General features: G+C 42.4%; 1 protein-coding gene across 3 annotated transcripts in view; it reads right to left on the minus strand.

Annotated features, from left to right (window-relative positions):
• Positions 1-319: 319 nt before the first annotated feature.
• Positions 320-25,524, minus strand: part of GPR50 (G protein-coupled receptor 50) — a 35,638-nt gene continuing 10,433 nt past the window's right edge. The window contains exons 2-4 of one of the 3 annotated variants that reach the window (XM_063416675.1): positions 9,921-9,981; positions 9,302-9,345; positions 320-4,814 (exon numbers count right to left, since the gene is read on the minus strand). In XM_063416675.1, the coding sequence (XP_063272745.1) occupies positions 3,946-4,814; positions 9,302-9,345; positions 9,921-9,981 (974 nt within the window). In that variant the 3' untranslated portion in view covers positions 320-3,945. The remainder of the gene's footprint in view (positions 4,815-9,301; positions 9,346-9,920; positions 9,982-25,524) is intronic. The other 2 variants (XM_063416677.1, XM_063416676.1) reach the window with 2 other exon arrangements.

The raw sequence follows: 25,524 nt of genomic DNA on the forward strand, positions 1-25,524 counted from the left end.
GGAGAGAGCAAGGAAATGGATGTGAGGAACTCTGCTTCCACAGCACCCCATGGACAGACACGGACAGGGACAGAAAGACAAAGGGCCTGAGGGGACACACAGTGACAAGACCAAGGGCTGTATGGAGAAAGTTTCTCCCCTGATGAGGAAGGTCAGAATGCATCAGGCAGCTCACAGAAAAAAATATGTGGATCCAAGGAGATGCCTCAGATGCCCTGGGTCATTCCCCTCCAGGTCCAAGCTGGGCAGCTGAGGTATGTGTGAACTCAAGTACGTTTGTCAATTCAATCTGATTTCTGGGAGGCAACAAAACTCAGGGTGATGTTCCAAATATTTATTAAAAAGTAACTGCTAGTGGAGGAAAAAAAAAAATCAGTAAGTAGTCCAATGGCAGATTTATTACATTTTTAACAGGTAAAGGGAATTAATCTATTTTATGAACAAAAATGGCAATAGGAAAGTATACTGAAGGATTCTCAGTTAAACATTAAAATGGAAACAGCATATGCAATACACATTTATATATAAATATATTAGTTACATTCTTCTTAAATTGATGAAACAACATTCATTAGCAACATCCAAAATATTTCTTTGTGGCAAGAGATTCATCATCCTTCACAGCAATACTGCCTCTCCATAAGTTTCCACGACAACAATTTTAGAGCTTGGGACTGGAATAGGTATTCAACACACCATATCAAACCCAGAGCAAGGGATTTGAAACTAGTCTATATGAGATCTTAATGAGACTTAAGGCCAGATATGCAACAAGTGGAATTGGCAGAATGTGATTTAAACTGTGGGATCTCACTGAAATCTCAAATTTGGATTAAAGCTAGCTTCCCATACGGAAACTGCGACAGTGCTGAGAATTCTCAGCTAAAACACACTTCCCTTTTTCTGTAAACAAATGCTAACAAAAATAAACTCTCTGTACCCTGTTAACCATTTCCTAACACAAAAATAAGGAGCTGCTCGGGCAGTTTTAAAATAAATCAATATAAAACTCCATCCTATCCTAAGCGCTGTCTCTCTCAAAGTGCTAACAAAGGACACAGTGTTCTCTGTTGGAGGCCACATTCCCTGCTTTCCATGGTTCATATTGCAAGCCTCAGCCTCCAACCTTGGTGGCTGCATCAGCCCAGCCCTGGGCAGCTCCTGGGACACTCAGAGCCCTTCTGAACAGGTCGTGCCAGTGCTGTGCTGCCAGAGCCACCCCCAGCCTGCGGGGTCTGCGCTGCAAGGACCTGCTCAGACCCACCCCAGCACAGCAGGAACTTTGCTGTCCCTGCAGAGACCTGGGCAGGAGCTGGGCTCAGACCCTGTGGTGATGATGAGCAGATCATTTTGCATAGTTTGGTTGAGCAGTGACTCTGGGAGTGCTGGGGAGATGCCCTCTCGTGCTCCTGCTGCTCCCATTCCTGCCTCTCTCACCTTGCCCGTTCAGGACCTCTTTGGACTCGGTTTGGTTCAAATATTTGCTGGCTGTTAACTTTGGAGCCTGAATATGAAATAGTGCAAATACAAGCTTAAAGAATAAAATAAAATAAAAAACCAACCCATACCACGTTACCTTCACTGAACATTCAGCTAAAAAGACAAGAAGCCATAAGATGAAACCCCAGTTCTGAGGTATTTGAGATATTTGGCAAACTTGCACAAGATTCTTCACAATTGTCTCAAAGCAGTGTATTTCATTTGGCACTAGATGCTTCAAATTATTTGCTAATGTGATTCTAACTAACACTGTTGTGGCTAATTGCAAATGACTTTGAAGACTAGTCATGGAACACAGGACATCTCCCTGGCGTGATGGGACAAACACTCCCTGCAGTTATGTGCCCTCAGTGCTTTTCTTATCCCAGTTTAACTCAAAATGATTTTGCTTGCATGGAATGGTGTGAATTCATCCAGGGTGGTTTTTCTGGAAGGCGAACAGACAACAGTTATTTCTGAGGGTCAAAATACCTTTATTTGGCCATGCTGAGGCAGATCAAGAGGCCAAAACAGAACTCAGTTTGATTCCTATTATGGGAGGCTGGCTGCAGTGCATTTTAAAACAACATTCATCTGAAGTGGCTGAGATGTTCAAGTTTGAAACTTCCTAAGTGCCAGGGCACCCTATAAATGCAGGGCCCCCTGCCACTGCAGTGACCTTCACCACATGGCAGCAGCAGCAGCAGAGACACTCAGTCCTCGTGGAGGCAACACAGCATGCAAAGCTCCTTCAGACAGAGACTTGACTTCTCTCAATTCCTCTTCCCCCAAAAAAATCAGCAGAAGGGACATCCAGCAGCGAGTTTGTTTCAGAAAGCAGTGCACAAATGGCTTTTATCTTCCCTAAGGATTAGGCACGCAGCCTGCTCAGGCTTTGGGGAATCCTGCAATCTCCAGGCGCCTACAAAGTCTGGTCTCGTTCCTTCAGGGCTCAGTGCTGGGAACCAGTCCTGCTCTGACTGGAACCAGAGAGAGGAGGCTGCAGTCCCTGACCAGGGGCAGGGCTGCCTGCTGTCCTCGTTGGATCCCCAGGCTCAGACCTGTCCCTCTCCCTGCTGTGCCACCCGGCATCAAGGCAGGTGTGCTCACCTGAGGGCAGAGCTGCACCAGGGGACTCTTACCTGTCGATTTTATGGGATGGTTTCAAAGCAGGACGCACGTATTTAAAGCCATAAAGAGATGAATTCACAATGAAGCAAAGGAAACAAAGAATTTATATCTACAGACAGCTGTCGTCACACACACACACACCTTTCATACTCCATTAAAGAAACAGCCTTATCTTTGCCCATGTGCTTATGTCTAATGTGATACTGGCCTCCCCAGCACTTCAGGACATTGTTTCTAATTATACAGATAGCACAGCTCAGGCTTAAACAGGACTGATGCATAATTAATGCTTAAATAGCTTTCGTCTCCCCACGAGTTAATTACAGTTCTGCACGTGAATAAAATGGGGAAAAAAAAATCTCCACTTTTTCTCCTGTCAGCAAATTTATGTTCTGTGATGGGGAAAAGGAGGGATTTTTTGGAACAAACACTGCCTTCCCCTTCTGCTTTTGTCTGCAAGTGTAAATGTTACTGGAACTTAAAAGTCGCAATCTGCCTTACACAGATGGGACTCTGCTATGTTCATCTCTTTTGTTGTGATGTTCATGTGGCAGTGGCTTTTGAAAGATGTTTGGAATGACTCCTGGCCATGGCAGGATACTGCCTAAATTAGAATCAGGCTCCAAGTATCTTACTGCAATTAGATTATGTCATATGTCATATACTTACTCATGGCCTGGGAAGGAGAGTGCAAGGGTACTTAATGTCTGTAGATACTCAATTAAAATGAGTGCATCAGACACACACTGGTCTGGCTTCTGCCTGCCTCACATCTCGCCCAGGCAGGTCCTAAATCTTAAGAGGAAAGAAAAAGGAAAACACACACCATGTCCATACATACTACACCTGCTGGCTAATACGGTTACCTATCTAAAATGTAAAAAGCCATGCAGTTTACACTTTGTTTGATACAGTCTGGGTTAAGTTAATGCTAGAAAAATAGAATTCAGAGGGAGGGGAGAAAGGTTTGTGTGTAATAAATGGCAATTTTGCTGTCTCTTGAAGGTTGCATTTCAAGCATAACTGCATTTCTCCATGCACTCTGAACGCTTCCCTTTTCGAGTATTGGCATGCTCGTGGCAAAAGCAACCAAACCGATTAATTAGGCACACAGTGAAAGATGACATATAAAAAATAAAAAGAAAAAAATTCAGTCAATTCCACTCTGAAAATCCTTACTCAAAGCCTTGATGTTGCAGCGATAAGCTAAGCATGAAAGGTTGTACACCCCTTCCTTGCATGAGGGCAACACCAGCTGTGTAATGCACACAGCCACAAAGGCTCTTATATATTATATATACAACTGTAATCCAGAATAAATAGCACTGTCCTGACTCATAGGTGTATTTCAGCGTGGTTGTTGTTGGTTGTTATGGCTGGAGAATGCTTGCTTTTCATCCCTTCTGTCCCACCCTTGGACACATCAATGAACAGCAGCCTGGGAGTCCACAGTGTCAGCAATATCCTTTTGTATTCCTTTCGAAAATTCTGGTTAAGAAGGCCGTAGATCACAGCATTGAGGCAGCTGTTAAAATAGGCCATAAAATAGCTCAGGACAAAAAGCCACTCTGGAATGTGTGGCTGCACTTTTGAAGGATTAATTGAAACAGCAAGGCCAATAAAGTTTAATGGTCCCCAGCACACGGCAAAAAGGACGAAAACCACAAACATGGTCAAGAAGTTTCGGATGTCAGCTGCCCTGAGTTTCTGCTTGCAGTCCTGCCTCACACGGTGCTTGACCTGAATCACCAGAATCCAAATCCTCAGGTAGCAGAATGTCACGACGGAGAGGGGCACGATGAAGTGCACCACCACCACGGTGATGGTGTAGGACGTGCTCACCGTCTGCGCGAAGGTGCACGAGTAAATCCGCGGGTCGTACTGCAAGGAGCCCACGAAGAAATTTGGCACGATTGCCACCACCGTGAGCACCCAGGTGAGGCAGAGGTAGCAGCAGGTGTTCTTGAGGTTGAAGAGCTTGTCGTACCGCAGGCTGTGGCAGATGTAGCAGTAGCGGTTGATGGCGATGGCCGTGATGTTGAAAATGGACCCGATGACGCTCAGGCCCATCAGGAACCCGCTTATCTGGCAGTGGACGTTCCCCATGGTCCACCCGTTGTGGAAGATGGCACTTAGGATCAGAGGGTAGGGATAAACTGCAACCACGAGGTCTGCGACGGACAGGCTGACCACAAAGATGTTGCCTACAAAAAAGAAGAGACCGTGAGAGGTTAGTGTAGGTCCGGATGGACAACTTGCAACTCAAAACTCCTCCTCTTTAGGCCTAAGTCTTCTGATGGGCTTCACTCTAGTCTCCACTTGGAATTTGAAACCCTAGAAAATAAGACCTTGCTCTATTAGTGACAACTAGGCATTATTGTCCTGCGTGTTCCTTCTCAGGAACAGTCTAGAAGTGTCACCCTTAAATCAGCTACAACTGGGAGTCAGGTTCCTGTTGTCCTCTAAGCTGTGTAGGAGAGAAGGATTTTGTTCTCATTACTCAGCCAGCCTGACTCTCTTTGACCATCATGGGCCAAAGGAGTGTGGTAGGCAGGTTGTGTTTTCAGTGGTTTATTCATTTCACTGACAGCAGTTGCACAGGAAAGGTCTCTTTTGTTCTTTTGCATGTAAGCAGGTGTACATTCCCCAGAATTTCTGCACTGCTCATGCTAAGGCTTGTGTGTTCTTCAAGGAACCATGGTGCAGCCAGCCTTGATGTCCTTATCTTATTTGGTATATTTTCCTGTTCTTTTAATGTTAAAGTCTTCCAGTTCAATATGGAAGGTCAATCACTTCACTGTCTGGTTCTAGGCAGAGAATGTGATTAATAAGCTGCAGTCAGCCATCTCTGCAGAGTTTGTGCTGCAGGTTGTTCATTTACGCTCTACAACAGAGACTTCAGAGTCCCTGCAAGTATAAAATATTTTAAGCCTTATTGGATTAAAAATGGGACAACACCTGCCAGCTCCACCATGAGGAGCAGCCTCCAATGACCCAGGTGAACAGTGACCTTCTAACACCACTCATTTCATGAGTCTGGAGTATTTTTAGGGAGGCAAAAAGCCTTCCTGTTCAGTTTGCCAGCCAGCGTAGAGGATTGCATGAAGAAAAGGACCCCGAGGTCTTGTGGGGACTGGTGTAACTACAGGACTAGCTCTAATGTTGAAAAGGACATGTGTCAATACTCAGCATTTTGATGGCCACACAGAGTGTCACTTCAGCAGGAGCTCAACACTTCAGTTACAGGACAGCACACTAGAAAAAGTAGTTGGTTTTCCTAACTTTGCGACTTTCAGGTGTATCTGCAGTAGCAGGAAGGAAAATATTACTAGACAGCAGATATATATAGACACAGAGAAGAGTATATATAGAGAATGGAGTTACATATAACACATTTAAGGTGTGAACACCTGTGCCCCTATGTGATACAGGCAACATCCCATCCAACTGATCACACCTGCACCTTCTCTTCAAACCCTCATATCCTGCTGTCTAGCAAAGTAGATACAGATTTTAAAATATTACTAAAAAGAGGTATTTTGAACAGTATCCCTGAAAGGACTCTCTTACATCTACATTCAACCAGGTCACAGGGTTTAGCACTTGGAAAAGACACCCAAGGGCTGTTGGAAAGCGTGGCTGCATTGCCACTGCCGTTGGGTCATGGCTATATTTGTGCCAACATAAACTATTAGGACAAGTCAACAGCTCATATCAGGCCACTTCATGCTGACTGGAAAGCAGTCCAGGCTGGAGAATAGCCCCTGGCAGTGTGGGGCTGAGGCAGCTGACACAGAGTGTCACTTAAAAATAAGTATTAGCAGAGGTCATGTGAAGTGCTAAAACCTTTTTAGAGAGAAATTTTACATACACAGGTTTACCACAGCACACAGCTTCTGCGTCTGCTGGGCCTCAGTGCTGCTTTCTTGCTGATTTAATAACTTACTCAGAGCCTTTTAAAATGCAGTTACTGAACCTGGTTCTCCATATAATTAATTCCATTTACGCCCATTGTCAAGGGCAGAACCAACTGTGGCCAGGCTTAGTGATGCTGCAGGCACCCCAGAGAGGGAATGCTCTTCTGCAGCAAAACTTTTATTCACTCAATCAAAAATATGCACTTCAACAAAAAGAAAATGTGCCCCCAGCACCAGAATTTACTCATGGAAGCCTTTTCTAAAACAATTTTCAAGAGAGCAAAACAGAGACAGAGAGGTGTCAGCAATCAAATTTTGGGGATTTCAAGAGGATGCTGGAGACAGACTCCAGAAATTGGACCACAACTCTCCCTCTTCACCAGACCTGTCCTGCTTGACTACACATTTATACACAGGCAGCCAGAAAGTCTCTGCCTTTGCTGGCCATGAAAGAAACACATTCACCATCCAGTTCCAAACCAAACAGAGCAGAACAAAGCTGAATATTCCCTACTTTAAAACACCACATCCGTGGATTTAATCCAAAGCTTAGAAAAATCATAGGGAAAATTACTAGTCTCACTTCACTGCCAGCTGGTGGAAGAAATAAGCCATTTCTGCTGGTCTTTCTTAACTAATTTGAATATTTGAAAGGAAGTAAAAATATAAGGAAAAAAAATCTATAGAAATAATATTCACAGGACAAACTTTGTAGTTTGGATTCAATCCAAGAGCACAGTATTGCATGTGTTATTTTGACAGAATTTCATTGCAGGGAGAAAATGAGATGGTTTTATGGAGAAAAGGACAATCTCCTCCTCCTATCAGGGAGCAAACCTGCCCTCCCCTGCTCTGGACCTTCAATAGTCTCGTTTCTCCTACCCACCAGCAGACCTATGGCCCAGGCAGGGTGCTGGGTGCCTGGAAATACAGCCAGTATTTTATATAAGTATTTTAAAAGTATTTTATCACTCAGTACTATTTCACAGACACAAACCCATCTCCCAGTTTATGTGGGAATGAGCTCAACTTCATCCTTTTCTTCTGGTGGGATGAAGGGGCGAGTCAGACCCATAAAACAGACCCATAAAAATCAGTGAATTTTTAGTGGCTGAGTACTGGAAAGAGGGGGTGCATGGCATGCCACCAAAGCAGAACATGCCCTTCAAAGTGTGGGAAATGGCTACTGGCTAATTATTAAAATAGGGGTAATTTGAGTTAAACATTGCTTTAGCCTTGCAGTCCTTGGTTTGCTGTGAGACCACCGTGGGCTGAACCCTGCACCAACAGCTCATGTCCTTCCCTCTGCAGGACGAGGCTGGACCCTCCTTCCCAAAGACACTGCAGAATGGGAAGCATCTAAAATGTGGCTTTTAGGAAAGGTAAAAAACAGTCTCCTGCCAATGATCTTAATTTTTTTTTTTTTTTACATTTTTCCACTATAAAACAAAGGAGTCTGGCCCACAAATAACACCAGCAGGGCTTTATCTTCAATTTAAATTTATCTGCTTCTGTAACGCTATTTTCAGATGTATCTTTTTCTCCTTGTTGGCATGTGACTATATTTCCTTATTAGCTTTCACATTTTCTGTCCCTTTTTAAATTTCTACTCAGTATAAACTGGCTCATGTGCCACTGTGCTCCATCCCCCACTTACAGAGTCACACATGAAGAGGCAGGAACGGTGGAGAAAGGCAAGTGTAACACTGGTAATACAGACTTATCCACATTTTCAGAGAAATTATAAATTCTTTTACATTACTGAACACCAAAACAAAGCTACAGATTATAGAGGTACAATACACTGTTCACAGTGTAATCAACAATTGTTTAGGGAAAAAAATCCCCAACTCCAAACAACCTGAAGCTCAGCTGCAGAGCAGATTATATGCATGTGCAAGTGATGCAAAAGGGAATTTATCCCAGAACATCTCGTGCCCTAGCATTTCTTTCATTTTCCCCTCTGCTCCCATAAATCTATTTCTGCCCACTCCAGCAGTCTGCTCCTGCACTCCAGCAGTTCCCTGGCCCTACCTCTCACTCTGCCTGGATTATCCAACAACACAGGTTATCTGAGGACTTATTGTCAAGCCCTGGTTCTAGGAAACGTGGGAATACCTCAATGAATTCTGCAAATCAATAAACCACATACGTAAAAGTCTTCACTGGCAGGCTGCCCCAACAGCACCTGACTTCCATCCAAGCAGGTATTGTCCTACAGAGATTAACTGAGCATCACTGTACAAACAGCAGGGTCATGGCACTGCCTGCTCGAGAGGAAAGCTGGAAATCCCCTGGCTCCACAGATCCAGCCTCTCCCTGCTTTTCCCACACTGCAGCTGTGGGCTGTCCTTTACAGGCTGTGGGTTTTGATCCTGAACCCAGAAACAGGGTTAAAATGTGAGGGGGGGAGAAGGAGATAAAATTATTTTTCTGGAAGTTGTCGCTTTTTGTACATCTTAAAACATCCAAACAGCCAAACCTCTTGTTTCTTTGTTATTCTTCTTTTATATTCCTTGCTGCAGTATTGCAGAATTACAGAACTGTTACCTTCAGGTGAACAAGATAGAGATGCTCAGTGCAACCTGAAGTTAGCACTGGAGTGCTGGCAACTGAAGTTAATTTAAGAATTAAATTAAGAATTAAGAATTAATTAATTCTTAATTAATTAAGAATTTAAGACACACATCAGCCTCACAGACATATATAAAATGAGGTTCAGTAAACAATTTAACAGGCCACGGCTGTAAAGCAAACCTCTGATGACCACTTACCATAATCTAATACTCTCTGTTTAACCTTCCAAAGCTTATGCTCACTGCAAAACAGAAACAAAATGTACTATTTGCTCCAAGCAAAAATATAGTCATAAAAAGCTTTATTCAGCATGTAAGAAGACTCTTTATTAGCTGTGACAGCCTCTTCTTCCTGTTTTTACCTGCCACTTGCTGTGGGATTGCTTGTATGTCACTAACCTCCAGCCTGCAGATGTGCTCAGCTCTGCAAACTAAGTGGCAGTTCATAGAAAACGCTTCCAGATCAATTTTCTTCTTTTTATGACATAAAGATATCACTGAGCATGGCCATCATATTGACCAGGTACTGCTGGGATTAAGTGGGTGGTGGGGGATGCTGAGCCCACACTCTGACAAATGCCACAGATTCTAAAGGCTCATTCCTGGGGTAGAAAAATATTTAAAATATTTCCCCCATCAAAGTGCAGTGAGAACCATCCTTCTGCAGGGGAGTGTGACCCATTGCACTGATCCTTACAAGCTCCTGGATTTTAGTGTGAACACCACGAGCAATGACACAGGAGGAATCCCAGATTTATCTCCTTCCACCTTTCTGATAAGCACTGATACCTCTGAGGTGCCCACAGGGTATACTTACCCATTTTGACAACTGAAAATGTTTGACAGGGGAGCACAAGTGAAAATCAGCAAAATTCTCACTGAGATCCAGGCAGAAAAAAAAAAAAAAAAAGAAAAAAAAAAAAAAGAAAAAAGAAAAAGATTTGTTGTTCAATTCATTAATCCATAAATTTTAATTGAGGATTTTATTTGTGTATTTAGGGAGTATGTTCAAAGAGAGGAGCAAACAAAAGAAAGGAAAAGGCATTCAATTAATTATCTGTTATCATTACTCCATTAGCATTCAGAGGGGGATAAAATGTGGTTTCCTGCAGTTAAGCAGACAGTGCAGTTGGGCTGTCAGCTGCTCTCAAATCCTGACTGTGCTGTATAAAATGATACAGAGGGTAATAACAAGGAGGACAGGAGGCATTGCCAACCCACAGCATTCTTAGGATATACAATTAGACAATGTGGAAATATCCAATTTAAGGACATTATGAAAGCCCTAAAAAATGCATAAAACTCCAGAATAATTTAACTCCTGAAAACAGTCCTTTGAGACCCCCTCAGCACAACCATGAAGCCAGAGAAGAGCAATAATGCTATGGGCTACCAACTATTATCTGCTTTGCTGGCATCATTCCCTTTGGGAAAACTGTGGGCACTTGGAGCTACTCCCTGCCTTGTGCCAGCCCTGCAGATGCACAGAGCAAGGGCAAGGCAGTCCACAAGCAAACTCTGCTCCTCCTCCTCCCCTTCCTCCTCCTCCTCCTCCTCCTCTTTGGCATCATTGGCTCCACCAGCCTCCTCACCAGAACATCACTGGAGCTGTGAAAGCTGCCCTGACCTCTGAGAAAGGAGGAGAAAAACCTCACACTATTTACTGGAGAAGAAAGGAGCAGCCCCAAAGAGCTTCAATTACATTTGTTATGCACCACAGATTATCTTGGCTGATGGCAAAAGGATTGTTTACATTGCCAGGTGAAGGATTACTGGATTTTAGAGTTTTAAGTCATGACTTTCGAATTGTCTTGCTGCCAAAACCATCCTTGAGCCCTGCCTTCAGCCACTCCAGCTGAATGCAGGAAAGGGCAGTAGCTGGCAGTGTTCACACCCCAGAGATTCATAACTTTCATCTGGCCAACACCAGCCAGATCCACAGCCTGAGCTGAGCTCAGAAGTCTGTGGAAATGAGGTAGAAATTAGAGAACAGCCCTGTTAGCATGATTTTGTCTCTTTCCTTATATCACTTACCATTACACTGGAAGCAATGTAAAGAGGAGGATTTTTCCCTTGCTGTTACACAAATGGTGGCTGGACATTCACTCTCAAATGAATTAAAATTATTTAATTCTGTCTTCTGAGCCTTTAAAAAGTGGTGAGGCCTCTTCTGGTACCAATGCATAGCAACTTCCCCATGTCCAGAATTTCAAATACTTTATATAAAAAAATAAGTTTTACACCATCCCAGGGAAACAGTGGTTGGCAAGTTTCCAAATGTTATTACCCATTAATCCTAACACATCCTGCTCACCTTGGGCACTCCTTCCTGAAAAGGTGATCTGAACATAATATAAAGAAAGAAAAAATGATAAAAAGTTGACTTTTTACCTACCTTCAACATTTTACAAGTTTCTAAAATACCATTTAATATCCATTTAAGTGCCTTTTAATGACTACTTCCTGTGTTTTCCTGGAAGTCCTGACCCTTTGCAAGAGGGAAAACCACAGTGCTGTAATTCTTATGGATTTCTAAACTTAGCTTTTGCTAGTGTGATGGTTTTCCTGGATGCAATTATGGCAATTGAATCTGCTAATAATGGAGGAGGAGTAAGTGGGAGTCTTGATCCAGCTCTTAATAAATACAAAAGAAGTGTTAAAAGTGCATTTTCTGGTTATGAGCCCCAGATTTCAGTCATTTCACTGTTATACCCACCAAACTCATCACCTGCAGTAACGCTGTGAGACAATGAGCCAATCCACACAAAATCCTGATTCCTTCTCATATCAATTCCAAATTCCAGAGGTCAGTCCACGTACCCAAATTATCCCTGACACCCTGGATATCAGTGTCCCCCTGAACTCCTGTTCTGCCTGACGTCCCTGCTGAGTGGCACTGCTATGTAAAGCAGCAAGCACATGCCAATGCCCTCACATTTACCCTCCCACACTGGCCACAGGGGCACAGGGATGAGCTCCACCAGCCCTCGTTATCTCCAGGCTCATTATTTATCACCTGGTTTGTAAAGTGCTCTCGAAGAGGATAGACTCTGTATAAACGTAAATATGAATTATTGCCAGCATCCACTGAAATGACAAACCAACATCCATCCTCTCCCAGTCCCGGCAGCTGTACCACCACCATTTGCCATCTGTTACTATTCTAGAAAAAAAAATCTGTCAATTCAGGCTTAATAGCCTCAATAATGCTCTTTTTGCTGTTGGTGTTGGTCAAAGTGTGCTCCCAGAAAAGGGCTGTGTGCAAGCAACCAATTCCTAGGCAGCTGTCAGGCAGAACTACAGTCAGAGATGAATCCACAGCTCATTTTAGTGTTAAAAATCCTGTCTGACTGCCCTGGAGAGCCCTGCTGAACCACCACAGCTGAGCCCAGGAGCTGCTCCTGCTCCTCCTCACCAGCACAGTTTGTTAACTAATCCCATTGGAAATGGAGAGTGACTTTCACCTGGAAACACTTTAGGGACTCTGCTACTATTACATAGGCAAAAGTCCAATGCAAACAGTTAAAGTTGGTTCAGTAAGAATATAATGATACTGGAAAATAAAAAAAAACAACTCTCATGTCCTCATTTTCCCAGAAAGGAATCCAAGAAACAGTGTTTCCCAGAACATCAGCGAAAGATTCACTCCAGATATTCCACAGGGTTTACAGAACTCATGTCAAGCCTGGGTACGGGAAGAAACACAAGAAACAATCAATGATATGAGAAAGTTGGACTAGGGAGTCTGCTTCTGTTCTTTTCCTACTGACTTAGAAAACACTGAGGTGCAATGTCTGGGCCTATAAAAGGAGAAAAGATGTTTTTGCAGTAAAGTCCAGAGTAAATGTGTTCCAACATGAGCCTGTGTGAACAAATGGTTGGAGTGGGTGTGCTCCAACACTGATCTCAGTGGGAGTCTAGTGGTGGATTATATCCAAGTGGTTTGAAGGTAAATAAGACTCCATGGGACAGTGACACCTGAATTACTGAAGGAAGTCAGCAGCCAGACTTAGAGGCAGCAATATTCCAGGGCAGATCTCACACTTGTGGATAATACTTGATGAGGCTGGCTATCAACAGCTTCTCATAGAAGAACATTGCTGGATTCTGCTCTTACACAAACTTTGCCTTCAGCAAAAAAGAAAAAAAAAAAAGCTCCGTAAAGAATAAAAGATGCTGAAAAAAAGGCCATCCACATAAGCCAAAGAAACTTTGACGAATTTAACTAAATTGCCTAATCCTGGAATACCCCCGAGTCCTACTTTCCAATCTGTAGTGATAAGGGCAGGCCTACTCTTAGATTTGTATAACCACCATCAATCGATGGTGCTTTCAGTGTCCCTCCTTCCCCTTTTTCTCCCTAATGAACTTTTCTCAGCAAGAAATAAATCACAGACATTTCTTCTCTGAAACTACTGAACATCCACACCTCCACACTTCAAAGTGGCGATGTGTTAACTTGAGCCCATCAGGAACCCATCAGGAGGTGAGGACTGCAAGCAGCCCTTTAATGCTAACCCTGAGTGGACTTTTCAAGCCAGCTGGTGCTTGGTAAAGCAGATTTTACTCCCAAATTCCATGTTTGTATAGCCAAGAGTGTGATTATAAATCCCATCAGCAACAACAGGGCTGAAGGGAACTCTGAGAGGTTGATTCATCATCCCCCCTCAGCCACAGCTCTTAAAAATTGATGTCTTTCTTCACTTGGAAGAAGCTGTTTAGGTAAATGGTGGAATCACCATCCCTTCAAGTGTTTGAAAAACCTGAGCATGTGGCACTGGGGAAATATAGCTTAGTGCTGGACTTAATGATCTTAGAGTTCTTTTCCAACCTTAATGAATCTCTGATTCTGTGATTTCTATAACTACGTTGCCCTTACTCAAATCCAAGCTATCTTCCACCATACTTGCTACCATAAAGGAAAAGCTTTAGGTTGAGCAAACTCAAAAAGAAAGGAATAACTCAGACCTGCAGTCAGTGTGAGATCTCTCCTCTGGCAAGGGCAAAATAGAGGAAAAAGCTATAGTTTTTCACACTACCTTTTGCTCCTGAAGTGCTGGAATTTCTATCACTTTTAGAGGTCATGCTTTCATTTGCCACCCTCTCCAAAGACAGGAGAAATGGTCAAGTTTGCTGAATTTCTAAAAGAAAAACCTCTCTCACTCTATGTAGTTTCTGAAATGCCCTCTTCTCCACTCCTATACTGCTTTATCTAACAGCATTTTTGAAGAGCTGTCATTCATTAAGCATAAGATATTAATTCCTGCCTTCAAGCCTCTTCAGAGCCATTTATGACCCTCCATTTCCTCTCCTTAGGATTCCCTGCTACTTTTCATTTAATTGCTGAAACCCCATGTTGTTATCTGTCCCCAATAAAGTAATTTTGTTTATGAACTAACTCCAAAGTGAGAGAAGTTTTAAGGATGAAATGAAGCATGGGCTTAATACAGAGTCTTCTAGGGAGAAGTATTTGAAACAAATACCAGTGTTATACATTCACCATGAAATCATTATTATTATCATATCATTAAAGATACTTTTCTAAGAGGGGGTTGATTTGGCAGGGTTAGAAAGGATGAGGGTTTCTAGTTCCCAGCACCAGAGTAACACAAATATCCAGGTAGGGAATGCAAACTCACAGCATGTTGCCCTTCAAAGGGAAACCCAAAAGCACAGAAACACAGAGAGGACAGGGAGACATAAGGCAAGGTTAGTGTGCATTACAAAGAGCTTTGCAGAAATCCTGTCCAAAAATTTGCTTGGCACGTTGCTGGAAATGGAATGAGTGGAGTCCAGCAAACAATCTCTTCCTCCCAAGCAGAACTGGCAGCATGTGGTGTTATGGTGTGTATTTCCCTGTCAGGCATGGCAGCACACCAGTGTTGGTTACACATTTATTTAGGGAGCTCAAGAAACATCTTGAGAGGGTGGAAATCACCTTCAACCCAGCAGGACCACCCTTGTACAACAACCCATGAAATGTCTTTACACTAAACAGCTCAGCTGAGTTCTGTGTGTATTCTAAGGAATCAGGGGATTAACTGTAATGTCAGAATTAACAGGAACCAGGATTTGCAGCTTCAACAACAGATTTACACAAAATAACAGAGCCCATGCAGCAAACTCTCCAGTCTGAGCCAGAACCTCCCCAGGGTCACACCGTGGCCAGGTTGTGACACCACCCAGCTCTGGCTGCCTCTGGCTCTGAGGAAGAGGAAGATGAACCCCAAGGAGCATGGGCAGGTCTCACAGCCCTCATCTGGGGGCACAGTGGAGAAACACAGAGTGTTCACTGCCCTGCAATGAAAAACAACCCTCCAGTGACTGCCAGCAGTCAGTGCCTTGGCACTGGGAGCACTGGGCGTGGAGTTTGACTGCTAATTAGGACAGGGCAGAGCAGAGGAAGAGGCTGGCTTTGGCTCCCTCAGGAGTTGAAAGGCTTTCCCAAATTCAGCCACACAACACATCCTTTAAAAGGAGAGAGATGCCTTCTTCTGTGTTAGCGACAAAGAAACTCTCATGCCAGCACTGCCTTCTGATACTAGCTGTCCTTTTATCATTTATTCAGGAATAAAACTCTCACAAGGCAGAGTTATATCAAATGACAAATAACAGCTGTAGGGAAAAGAAAAAAGTGTTGTACTCCATTAGAACTCTGTATGACTCTGACAACCAGAAACACACTGCCAAAGTGGCAAACACAGCCAAAAAGACAAGAGAGATCTCACAGCAGCTGTTAAACCAAATGGGAACTTGTTAAAATTAAGGGCCATTTCCCCTCTTTCATATTTAGTCTCAAAACACCATGTAAAGAAATTCAACCTCTTACAAAGACAGACTGAGTCATTAGCGCAGAGGAGACGCGACACCCTTGCAAAGTTTTCAGATTAAAAGGTAGCAGTTAATACCCAAGCAGTTCCTAAAACCCCATGAATATGTTAATCTGGTATCATCTTAAACCCTCCAATATTAAAGTAATAAATCTTACCAGGCTGAGTTTTACTGCTGTTCACTTGGTGTTACAATACTCCATTATAATATGCAAGTATTCAATGTGGGGTATGCTGATGGGCAGCAGTGCCAGCCCAGAACAGACCACACATTTCCTTCTTCCCAGAGAGGTCAAGGCCATACCTGTCACCAGCTATCAGCACTCCCAAATTCTCCCAAATTCTCTACAAAAAGCCTCTGGGATTGCTGGGGGAACAGGACTGCACAAGGCCTGCACAACTCACACCTGGAGCTGATTTTGTAGAGGCACCACAAAAACCACAGGGAAATACTCAGGGCTAAAAAGTATCCTGCAAGCCAAGCTGTACATTCTGCTACAAGGACGCTGATTTCCAGAGGGGATGAGATGATTTTGCTTCAGTGAGGCCCCTAATAAACACTGACAAACCAAACAAATTAAGTACATAACCAGCAGCCAGTTCCAGATTATCCCACAGCAGGAGGAGTGCAGTGCTGACAGGTTTTGTTCTCTATTTCTTTAGAGGGCAGAAGGTGATTGCACTGCGTAATTCTGCATTTAATTAGCAAGAACTAGCCTTATATAGGAGAACTGAATGTAAGGACAAACAAGAGACACATTCCTGTTTGGAGCAAGGACTTCTCCAGTTAATTGCCATGCAGCACGAGCAAACCGCTGCCTCTGCAGGTTTCAGCTTCCTGCTCTGCCAGCAAAAGATCTGCCTCCCTTGGATTCCCTGGTATCTACAAGTACAAGGATGTCATTGACTGGAAGGCAGAACAGAAATTGAAATATTTCTATTTTTTATTTTAATTAAAATATTAACACGCTCACCTTCTGGCTCTCGGGCAGTCCTCCCCCACTGAACACTTCACCCCGTACAGCAGAGCAGGCTCAGGAGCAGAATAAGATGCAGAAGCACATCCCTGTTTGCCACTCCTGGAGCTCCCCACAATCCCCCACACTGGGAGGAGTTTAAATAAAAAATGCTGAATGGTAGCACTTCAAATACAACTTCAAATTCCATAGGCAACACTCTTCCCACCAACTCCATTCCCACCGTGGTGGCAGGGGAACACTCCCTGTTGAGAGGTTGCTGCTGATTTCAAGTGGAATTAATTCACCTTCAGTGTCTCAGATTAGAAGATGGAAACTCATTGTGGGCAAGAAGTTATTAGCAGAAGTCTCCTCTAAGCCAGTACTTTTCCTGGAATCCCTAACAGCTCCAGCAACACCAGCAAAGGCAAGGATAAAAGCTGGCATACATTTTTCTTGGAAGAATTTGAAAAATATAACCAGAGAATTAGCAAAGGATCCTCAAAAGATACACACGTTAGAAATATTCCAAAGGTGAAAAAAGTCTCCATCAGTGGTTAGACTTCCACTGATACAAGAACCTCTATGAGGAATCTCCAATCCTCTGTCATAGGAAAATAAAATGAGGAAAACAAAGAATGCCAAGAAAATCCCAAGCAAGCTGTGGAGCCTGGAATAGTGTCCTGAAAGGAACTCAGAGCTGGCACTGAATAACGATGGACACATAAACATGTGAATTAATAGAGGCAACTTCTACTACAGGCATGTTCTGCAGCAGCCTACCACAATGATTAGGATTGCATAGTCCCAGAAATGAGCTTTCAAAGAAATGGCACATTCACAGAAGAAGAAAAAGTTGCCATGAAAAAAATAAAACTAAATGAAATCTGCTTAAAAAAATATATATAAGAGAGCAGTAAACCTAGTTTTATGCAGAGCAACCACCATGTAATGCTGCAACACAACAGTGAAATTGTGAGTTCCCTAAACTGTCACCCAAGGGGAAAAAAAAAGCTAAGACAAAGAGGCTGAAATGGTGCTAGCCAACATAGATAAATTGGTTGACTAATGGATTTGATGCTGACTTAATCTTCTTTTTGGCAGTGCCCTGAAAAGCCTGCTTTTTTGCCTTTCCTTACCTAAATGAAATTAACCTATTCCAGAAAATTAAGAACAATTTATCAGGCCACTGAAGACAGACTGCTTGTTGGACCTGGATCTGTTTTATTCCATCCAAAACACAAGATCAACTTTGCAATTCAAAAAACCTGAAAATGGAAGGATTGGCAGAGTGTGGCATCTGGAGTGTCCCTGCTCTTTCCTCACACACTTCCTGGCACACTCCAGCACACAGGTTGTACAAACAACCTTTTGTTTGGAACAAGAATGTTTGGCTCCTGCTACAACACAATTTGTTCTTCATTACCTCAGAAAATGTAATTTCCAGTGCATCAAACAAGAAGTAATTTGGGAGCAGAATATTTCACTGCGACTTTAAGCTCTTTTACTTTCATTATAAAAAGAAAGTGTTGGGTTGCGGGTTTTTTTTTTCAAGAAAGTTTTACATGAAAACCTTAATTTCTGAAGATGTCAAAACCACTTTTTTTTTTCTTCCTCACAAAAAAAATGTTTTCTGCAAAAAAAAAGAATCTAGGAAATTGATTACTTAATTTTTCACCAACAAAGGTTTCTTCTTGTAAAATATTATCATCTTGCACTCATTTGAGGACCTGCAGTGCTGCCATTGCTCATCACTGGAAGAAAACACAGATACACATCTGCATCTCAGAAATATCATTGGTTTGAAAGCCAACAGGGAAAAACCTAAGAATAAGAATTAAAGGCCATATTTTCTTCTAGTATTAAGTGGTCACATTCTGAAACGAAGGTTAACAAAGAAAATTTGGCTAAAGAATTGGCTGGAGCCAGAATTCTCCATCACAAAGGAAATTCTCTCAGGGAAACCCCAGTTTGGCACATCTTTCCTCTCAACCTGTGAGCTCTGCCTGCAGGATGCAATAAAATAAGCAGTTATCTGTAAAACCTTTAATGGTGGTTTTTAACTTGGGACATGAAGTAGGGCAAGAGGAAACATAAGAAGAATAACAAAAAGGGTTCATTTAAAAGGGTTTTAAACGAGAAAAAGGCTGAGGAAAACACACAGGTTGCACTCTATGCCTACATCAATACAACTGAGTGGAATTCCACCCTCCTGCAAAACTCACAGATGTGATTACAGGGCCTGGCATCACAAATTAAAGCAATGGGAGCTGATAAAAAATAAGTGTTCCCTTATTCTGTACTGCCTGCTTGCTGCAGTCAGTGGGACAATGCCCTCTCCGACGTGAGGCTGCATTCAATGAGAGAAAAATCAGGAATAAAAGCAGAACGTGCAGGACAATGCTTAAAACTGCTGCTACTTTGAACTCAGAAGCCACCCTCAGATTTATTGAGATGGATGTGAGAGCAGAAGGAAAATCACAGCCCCTGCCAATTCCCTCTTGTTTTCATGCAGGATTGGGCTGAAGGAAGACAAAATCCAGGTTGTGAGGGAGGACGAGGAGCAGGATGGATGGAATCTGGGGAAGTCGGGCTGGGGGCACTGCAAACTCTCTCTAAAGGTCCAGTTGCTTTAAACTTTTGACATTTTGGGTCATGCAAGACTCCTGTCAGTAGAAGCACAAGGCTCAGCCCTGCCCCTGCGGACACATCTGCATTTCCCATTAGCCATTTAAGCCAGATTCTCGTATTTTTTCCCCTCAGATTGCTGTGTCATGGGAAGCCAAACCCAGTTCTCACTGAACTAGTGTGACCTCAGCAAGGACAAGCAGCAGGTCTCAAACACACACACGCTCCTTCATTTCCCTGCAGGCAGAGCTGGAAATTAAAACTCTGTCCACTACACACGGGGTGAGCGTGCTGGAGGCTGCGTGGGAACAAACCCTCTAAAAACAAACCCAGTTTTGCTGTTTCTTGGGCCCAACCTCTCTGGGCACACGATGAGAGAGATGCTTTGTGCTTTACCTCACCTCGGTGCGTCCTACAAGGCGTTTTTGGGGTGACGTGTCCACAGCACACACCCGCTGGCCACAGGCTGTGACAGCACCTTCTTCTCTAAACATTTACCCTCCCTCACTTGCACATTCTCCTGCAATGTGCAAATGGCATATAAAGATGCTATCAGAATTAATTTGGATTGTTATCCGTGCACAGGGGTTTGTGAAGGAAGGCAAAGCTGGCTCTTCTCTGTATTAGGAAGAAAATGGGAAATATATTGTGAAGGTAACTATGCTGCTGACACCATTTAAAGTCCAGGGGAAAAAAAGCCCTGCTTTCAGTAGTCTTCTGATCATTTACAGATTTCTTTCCATGGATGTGGTCATGTGTTTACAACAATATTTGCAGCTGCTGCAACAGTCATATAAACATTGAAAGGACACAAATTCAAAAGTTCAAATAATGACATGCCTTTAATTATGATTAATGTTCATTACTAATCAGCCAAGAAGCAATACTCTGGAGATGTATTTTGCAAACTTGAATGACATAATGTGAATTACCCATATAATATCAAATATAAAATTACATATTTCATAAAGCCCAGATTGGAAGCCACAAATTTCTTCAGCACTTTGGGTATGTAGCTTAGATAATTACACAGATTTTGTCTCTGTCATAGAGTGTCATGTAAATTATTACCTAGCTATGCACATTTCCTAGAGACACAATCACAGAGGCCTTAATGGAGAACACCACACAACTACATATGGAAAAAATAAGAATCAAACACACTTTATCATAGAATCATAGAAAACCAGGCTGGAAAGGGACTCCAAGGATCATCTGGTCCAACCTTTCTTAGGAAAAAGAAATCTGCACGAGACATTGTTGAGGCACTGAAAAGATGTGGAAAAGTGGAAAGAGCACTCATTCCAGGAGCATAAATCATCATTATCTTAAAGATAACAGAATTGGATGATTATTTCTCACTAGGAAAAGCAGAAAAGCATTTTATGAGACTCATAAATCCACATCCTACAGACAAGAGAATCCTTACCATTCCTCTCTTTCTCATTTCTGTCCCACTCCCTTGGTGCTTTCTTCTATTTTTCAGTGAAAAACAGGGAAAGTGAGTGCAGTAGGAAAAGTGATGTTGTAGGAAAATTAACCCACTTGGTAATTCCCTGACAAGTCTCAAGGGCAAATTCCCTCCCTCCCTTTTTTTTTGCTACTTGGGACATTCCCAGCAGGGCTGATTCTGGTGTACTGAAGGAAGTGTGAACACTCACACTGCTTCTGTGGCCACAACATCAGTACCACCCTTTACAGATGTTTTTTGAAGGATGGATTTAGCAGGGGATTATAGGTAAACATATAAGAAGTTGTTTTTCTGTTCCTCAAACTCCAACTCACAGCATCAACTATGCTGTTTTCAAGTTTAAGGAGGATAAAGAGCATTAAGCACCATAAAAAAATAAAAACTGCAGAAAGTACCCACTCATAAATTATAAATTCTTCCTCTCGATTGGGAACTGACTTGCATACATCTAAAGTGTATGAATTCACTATTTATATCTGATATAATAAATAAAAGTCTTCCTCAGGAGTCACAGAGAGCACTAATGCAAGGGGTTGCAATACACAGAGCTGTAAAAACTTACATTTGATTGTTTTCCTTTTGGTTCAGTACCCTGAATTTTCAGGTTTCTCTACAAAACACGGCCTTGACTTTCTGAGTGCCGCTAGAAGCAAAAAATTTTCAGAAATCCAGGTGAATAAGGGCAGCATTTGCCACATGGAATGAATCCCCAGAGTTCTGTTAAGGTGGTGTTTTCTCTTACCTCATGGAGACCAAAGGGTTGATGAATGCTCTGAGCCTGAGAACAGCCACATCAAAGCAGACCCCAGGGTCAGCTGGTGCCCCGTGCCACCACTGCCAGAAGGAGCTGCCTCATGGAAAAGTTCCATTTTGCCTTATATGCACATTTACATTTTTCAGCAGTCGTAGAGTGTTTTAACAAGCTGCAATCGACCTCCAGTCTGCGGTGAATTTTTGACTTTTTGTTCCAATTTTAAACACCAAAATCCAAATCTGGACATGGCAATTCCCCATAGTACAGAAATTAAGAGTCAAAGGCATTCATTTCCTAAAAAAATATACAAGGCCAAATTTGTAATCTTTCTTTGCTTTTCCCCGTTTGGCAGAGGGGAATAATCCCATACAACAGCACAGGTCTGATAGGATTGCCATGGGGAAATTAGACTTTTATATCTAGAGAAGGAGAAGTCCTACATTACTAAGGTTTCCTCTGCCACCAAGGGGAAGAAACATTGCCTCCTGGTGATTAAGACTATAATTATTATTATAAATTCTGAAACACTTTGAATTAAGTGGTACATTTTCTTTAAATGGGCACCATTGTTAGTGCAAGTTGATTTGAACCAATGATTTATTCATGGCTTAATAACCCTGTTTGCTTCACATGCTCAGCACATTTTGCTCAGTATATTGCATTACTGCCTGGTTGCTATAAACAGTCCATTTAAATTTAGACAGAAGCTTTTGGAAAAGTTCTATTTCTAACAGATATGTGAATTAGAACACTAACTTCATTGATACTGGTTCCTTCTAAACTCTTTATTTACCTGTGTGCCTCAGGTTCTCAAAAATGCTCACAGGTTCTAGCTGAAGTTGCCATTCAAACAAAGCTTTCTATTCAGGCCAATCCTAATATTCACTCAATTAAAAATCAAGAGGAAGTCTGCCAGACAACACTGCCAAATGGTGAAATTTCTGCAGATAAATCAGAATTTCCCATGGTGGTGTTAATAAAATACATCCAGCCTCGCCAATAAATCTGCAGTACTTTTCTCCATGCTCTGAAGTACATAAGCTTTGGCTTTATTGGCATTGTTGCAAAGCAGTTCTTAATCAAAACTAGCCATGGAAGAAAATAAAAAAGTCTTTAGAAGTTGGCCATATACACTTTTGTCAAGAAATGATACATTTTTAACCACTGTGAAATTAAAATACACTTTTTTACTGAAATTATTCCAAAGTTCTGGCTGAAGGTATTGGAGAAAAACCAGACACCACTGATGATGTACAGAGCTCTATAACCAGCTCCTCTTGGGCTACTTCATATTTGAATTTTTAAAGATATTTCCAGGAACCAAATAGAGTTGTTTGTTCTCCCCAGTGTTTACAGCACTTTATAAGGGTCATATGCTGTTCCCTCTCCTGAAATTTCCATGCTGCAGTTTCCTAATAGGTCATCGTTTTCAGGATGACAGTTTTTACTTGGCTCTTTGGAGAAGGAAACATTTCTAAAAGAAGCATCACAGTCGAGTATGTATAAAGCTGGAGGAGCAATACCTGCTCTTTATTATATTCCTTTTCTCTATTCAGAGCAGGAGATGAAGGCACAGGTATGTTAAGAGGCACTGCCTGTTTTACAACCTTTTTTTCTGAATGGTGTGAAAAATTAGAATCTAAACCAAACATGAATTAAATAAATCCATAAACCAGAATGATGGGGCAGTGATTGTCCCTGTGTGCTGGGCACTGGTGAGGCCACACCTTGAATCCTGAATTCAATTTTGGTCCCCTCACAGGAGGGACATTGAGGGCCTGGAATGTGTCCAGAGAAGGACAACGGAGCTGGGGAAGGGTCTGGAGCTGCTGAGGAGCAGCTCAGGGAGCTGGGGATGTTTATCCCAGAGAAAAAGAGGCTCAGGGGGGACCTCACCACTTTGTACAACTGCTGGAAAGGAGGTTCTAGCCAGGGGGGTTGGTCTCTTCTCCCAGGTAAGAAGCAATGGGCAAGAGGAAATGGCCTCAAGTTGCTCCAGGGGAAGTTTATATTGACTATTATGAAAAATTTCTTTACTAAAAGGGTTGCCAACCATTGGAACACACTGCCCAGGGACACAGTAAAGTCCCTATCCTGGCAGGGATTTAAAAGATGTGCAGATGTGGCATTTAGGACATGGTTTAGTGATGAACGTGGCAGTGCTGGGTTAACAGTTGAATCTTGGAGGTCTTTTCCAAACTAAACAATTCCGTGATTCTCTGATGTATTGGTATCCTAGTGATGCAATCATTATTTTTGTTAACCAGCACATTTCAAGAGAACATCAGGCTATCAATTAATCTGCAAAAAGTCCATTGTTCACAAACAACTTGGCTGGCTGTATCTCCATTGTCTCAGAAAACTTGAAACACGCACCCCTGTTTGGTCCCCTTAGCTTTTAAAGCATCTGTTCATACAAAATCCTGCCTGAGCTGCCAGAATCACTGATGAAACAATTTAGAAGTTGCAACTTTTGGTAAAATGACAAAGCACACGATGCACTCATGTTGGTGTATGAGGGCCAACATTGTTGGTTTTGGGTGGTTTTTAAACATTTGACTTTGAACGACTGAAAATAAAACTCTGGGTTTCAACATAGGTGAAAGACAATCAAAGTTATATGAATAAATAAATATTAAGTAGGTAATTAATAGGTATCACACTCTCAGGTTCCAATGCAGCTGTAATTACAGATGAGATTGTGCTGGAGATATTCAGAGATTAAGGAAGAAGACTGGCAGAAGAGAGAAAATTTGCTTTACATTGCTTCCCAGAGTGAAACTGCCTTGCCCTATTTCCATGGGAGTGTCACAGGAGAGGGAGACTGAGATGAAGACTCAGGGCAGGCAAACCTGAACACCAGACCTGATCTCACCCTTTCCTTTTAAACCCTGTATAAATCCATTCACGTGGGCAAAAGCTTGTGTTTCTGAGCCATGATTCAGAACACAGATCTTAAGTCAGAAGGCAACAAGCAGCTTCAAAAATTCATTTTGGATGCCTCTTGCTCTGTATCTGCCTTTTTGCTGCTCACACCTAGCTGTGTTTTGTTGTTCTGCTAAACTGTTTTAATGCAGGTCATTTACTACCCAGACAGAAGGGAAAAGGCAAAAACAGAGGTGCTTGAGCTCCTTAATGCACAATCTTGCAGCACTTCCAAAATCTGTATGAAGATTGCCTTGTCCTGCTTTGAATTTTATCTGGCTTTTTAAGATACTCCCAACACAATTACAGGCAGACGCTGTAAGTCCCTGGAAGAATTAATACAGCAGGATTGTGAGGAAGGCAAGGAAGCACAAGAGGCATAAGGAACAGGTCTGATCATTAGCAGATATCTACCTTTTGAATTCATAGACTTACTGTATTTAAACAACCCATAAACACTCGGAAAAGTAGGTGTTATTGGCCTGATGAGTTATAATACACTTTTTGATAGAAAATGAAGAAGAATTGTGCTCTTGGTGGTAGAGGTTGAGAGCTTCTGAATGTCAGTAGCTTTCCACAGCTTGGAAAAGCTGAAATAATTTTAGATGAAGGGAGAAAGAATGAGACAAAAACCGAATATGATCTAGGTGATCTCTAGGTCTCACATCCTACCACCAGCACTTCTCACAAGGAATTCTTCCTGCATTATCCCTGATGCAGCTCTTCAAATGCAAACTGGGCACTTCTGACAGAAATAAAGTAAACCAGATGCTGGGATGGTGTCATGGTTTAACTCAGACTGTCCTTTCACCAACACCACAGGGAACTTCCACAACAGCTTCCCCAGTTCTATTCCT

Source organism: Prinia subflava, chromosome 20, assembly GCF_021018805.1.
Source record: "Prinia subflava isolate CZ2003 ecotype Zambia chromosome 20, Cam_Psub_1.2, whole genome shotgun sequence".
Lineage (NCBI taxonomy): Eukaryota > Metazoa > Chordata > Aves > Passeriformes > Cisticolidae > Prinia > Prinia subflava.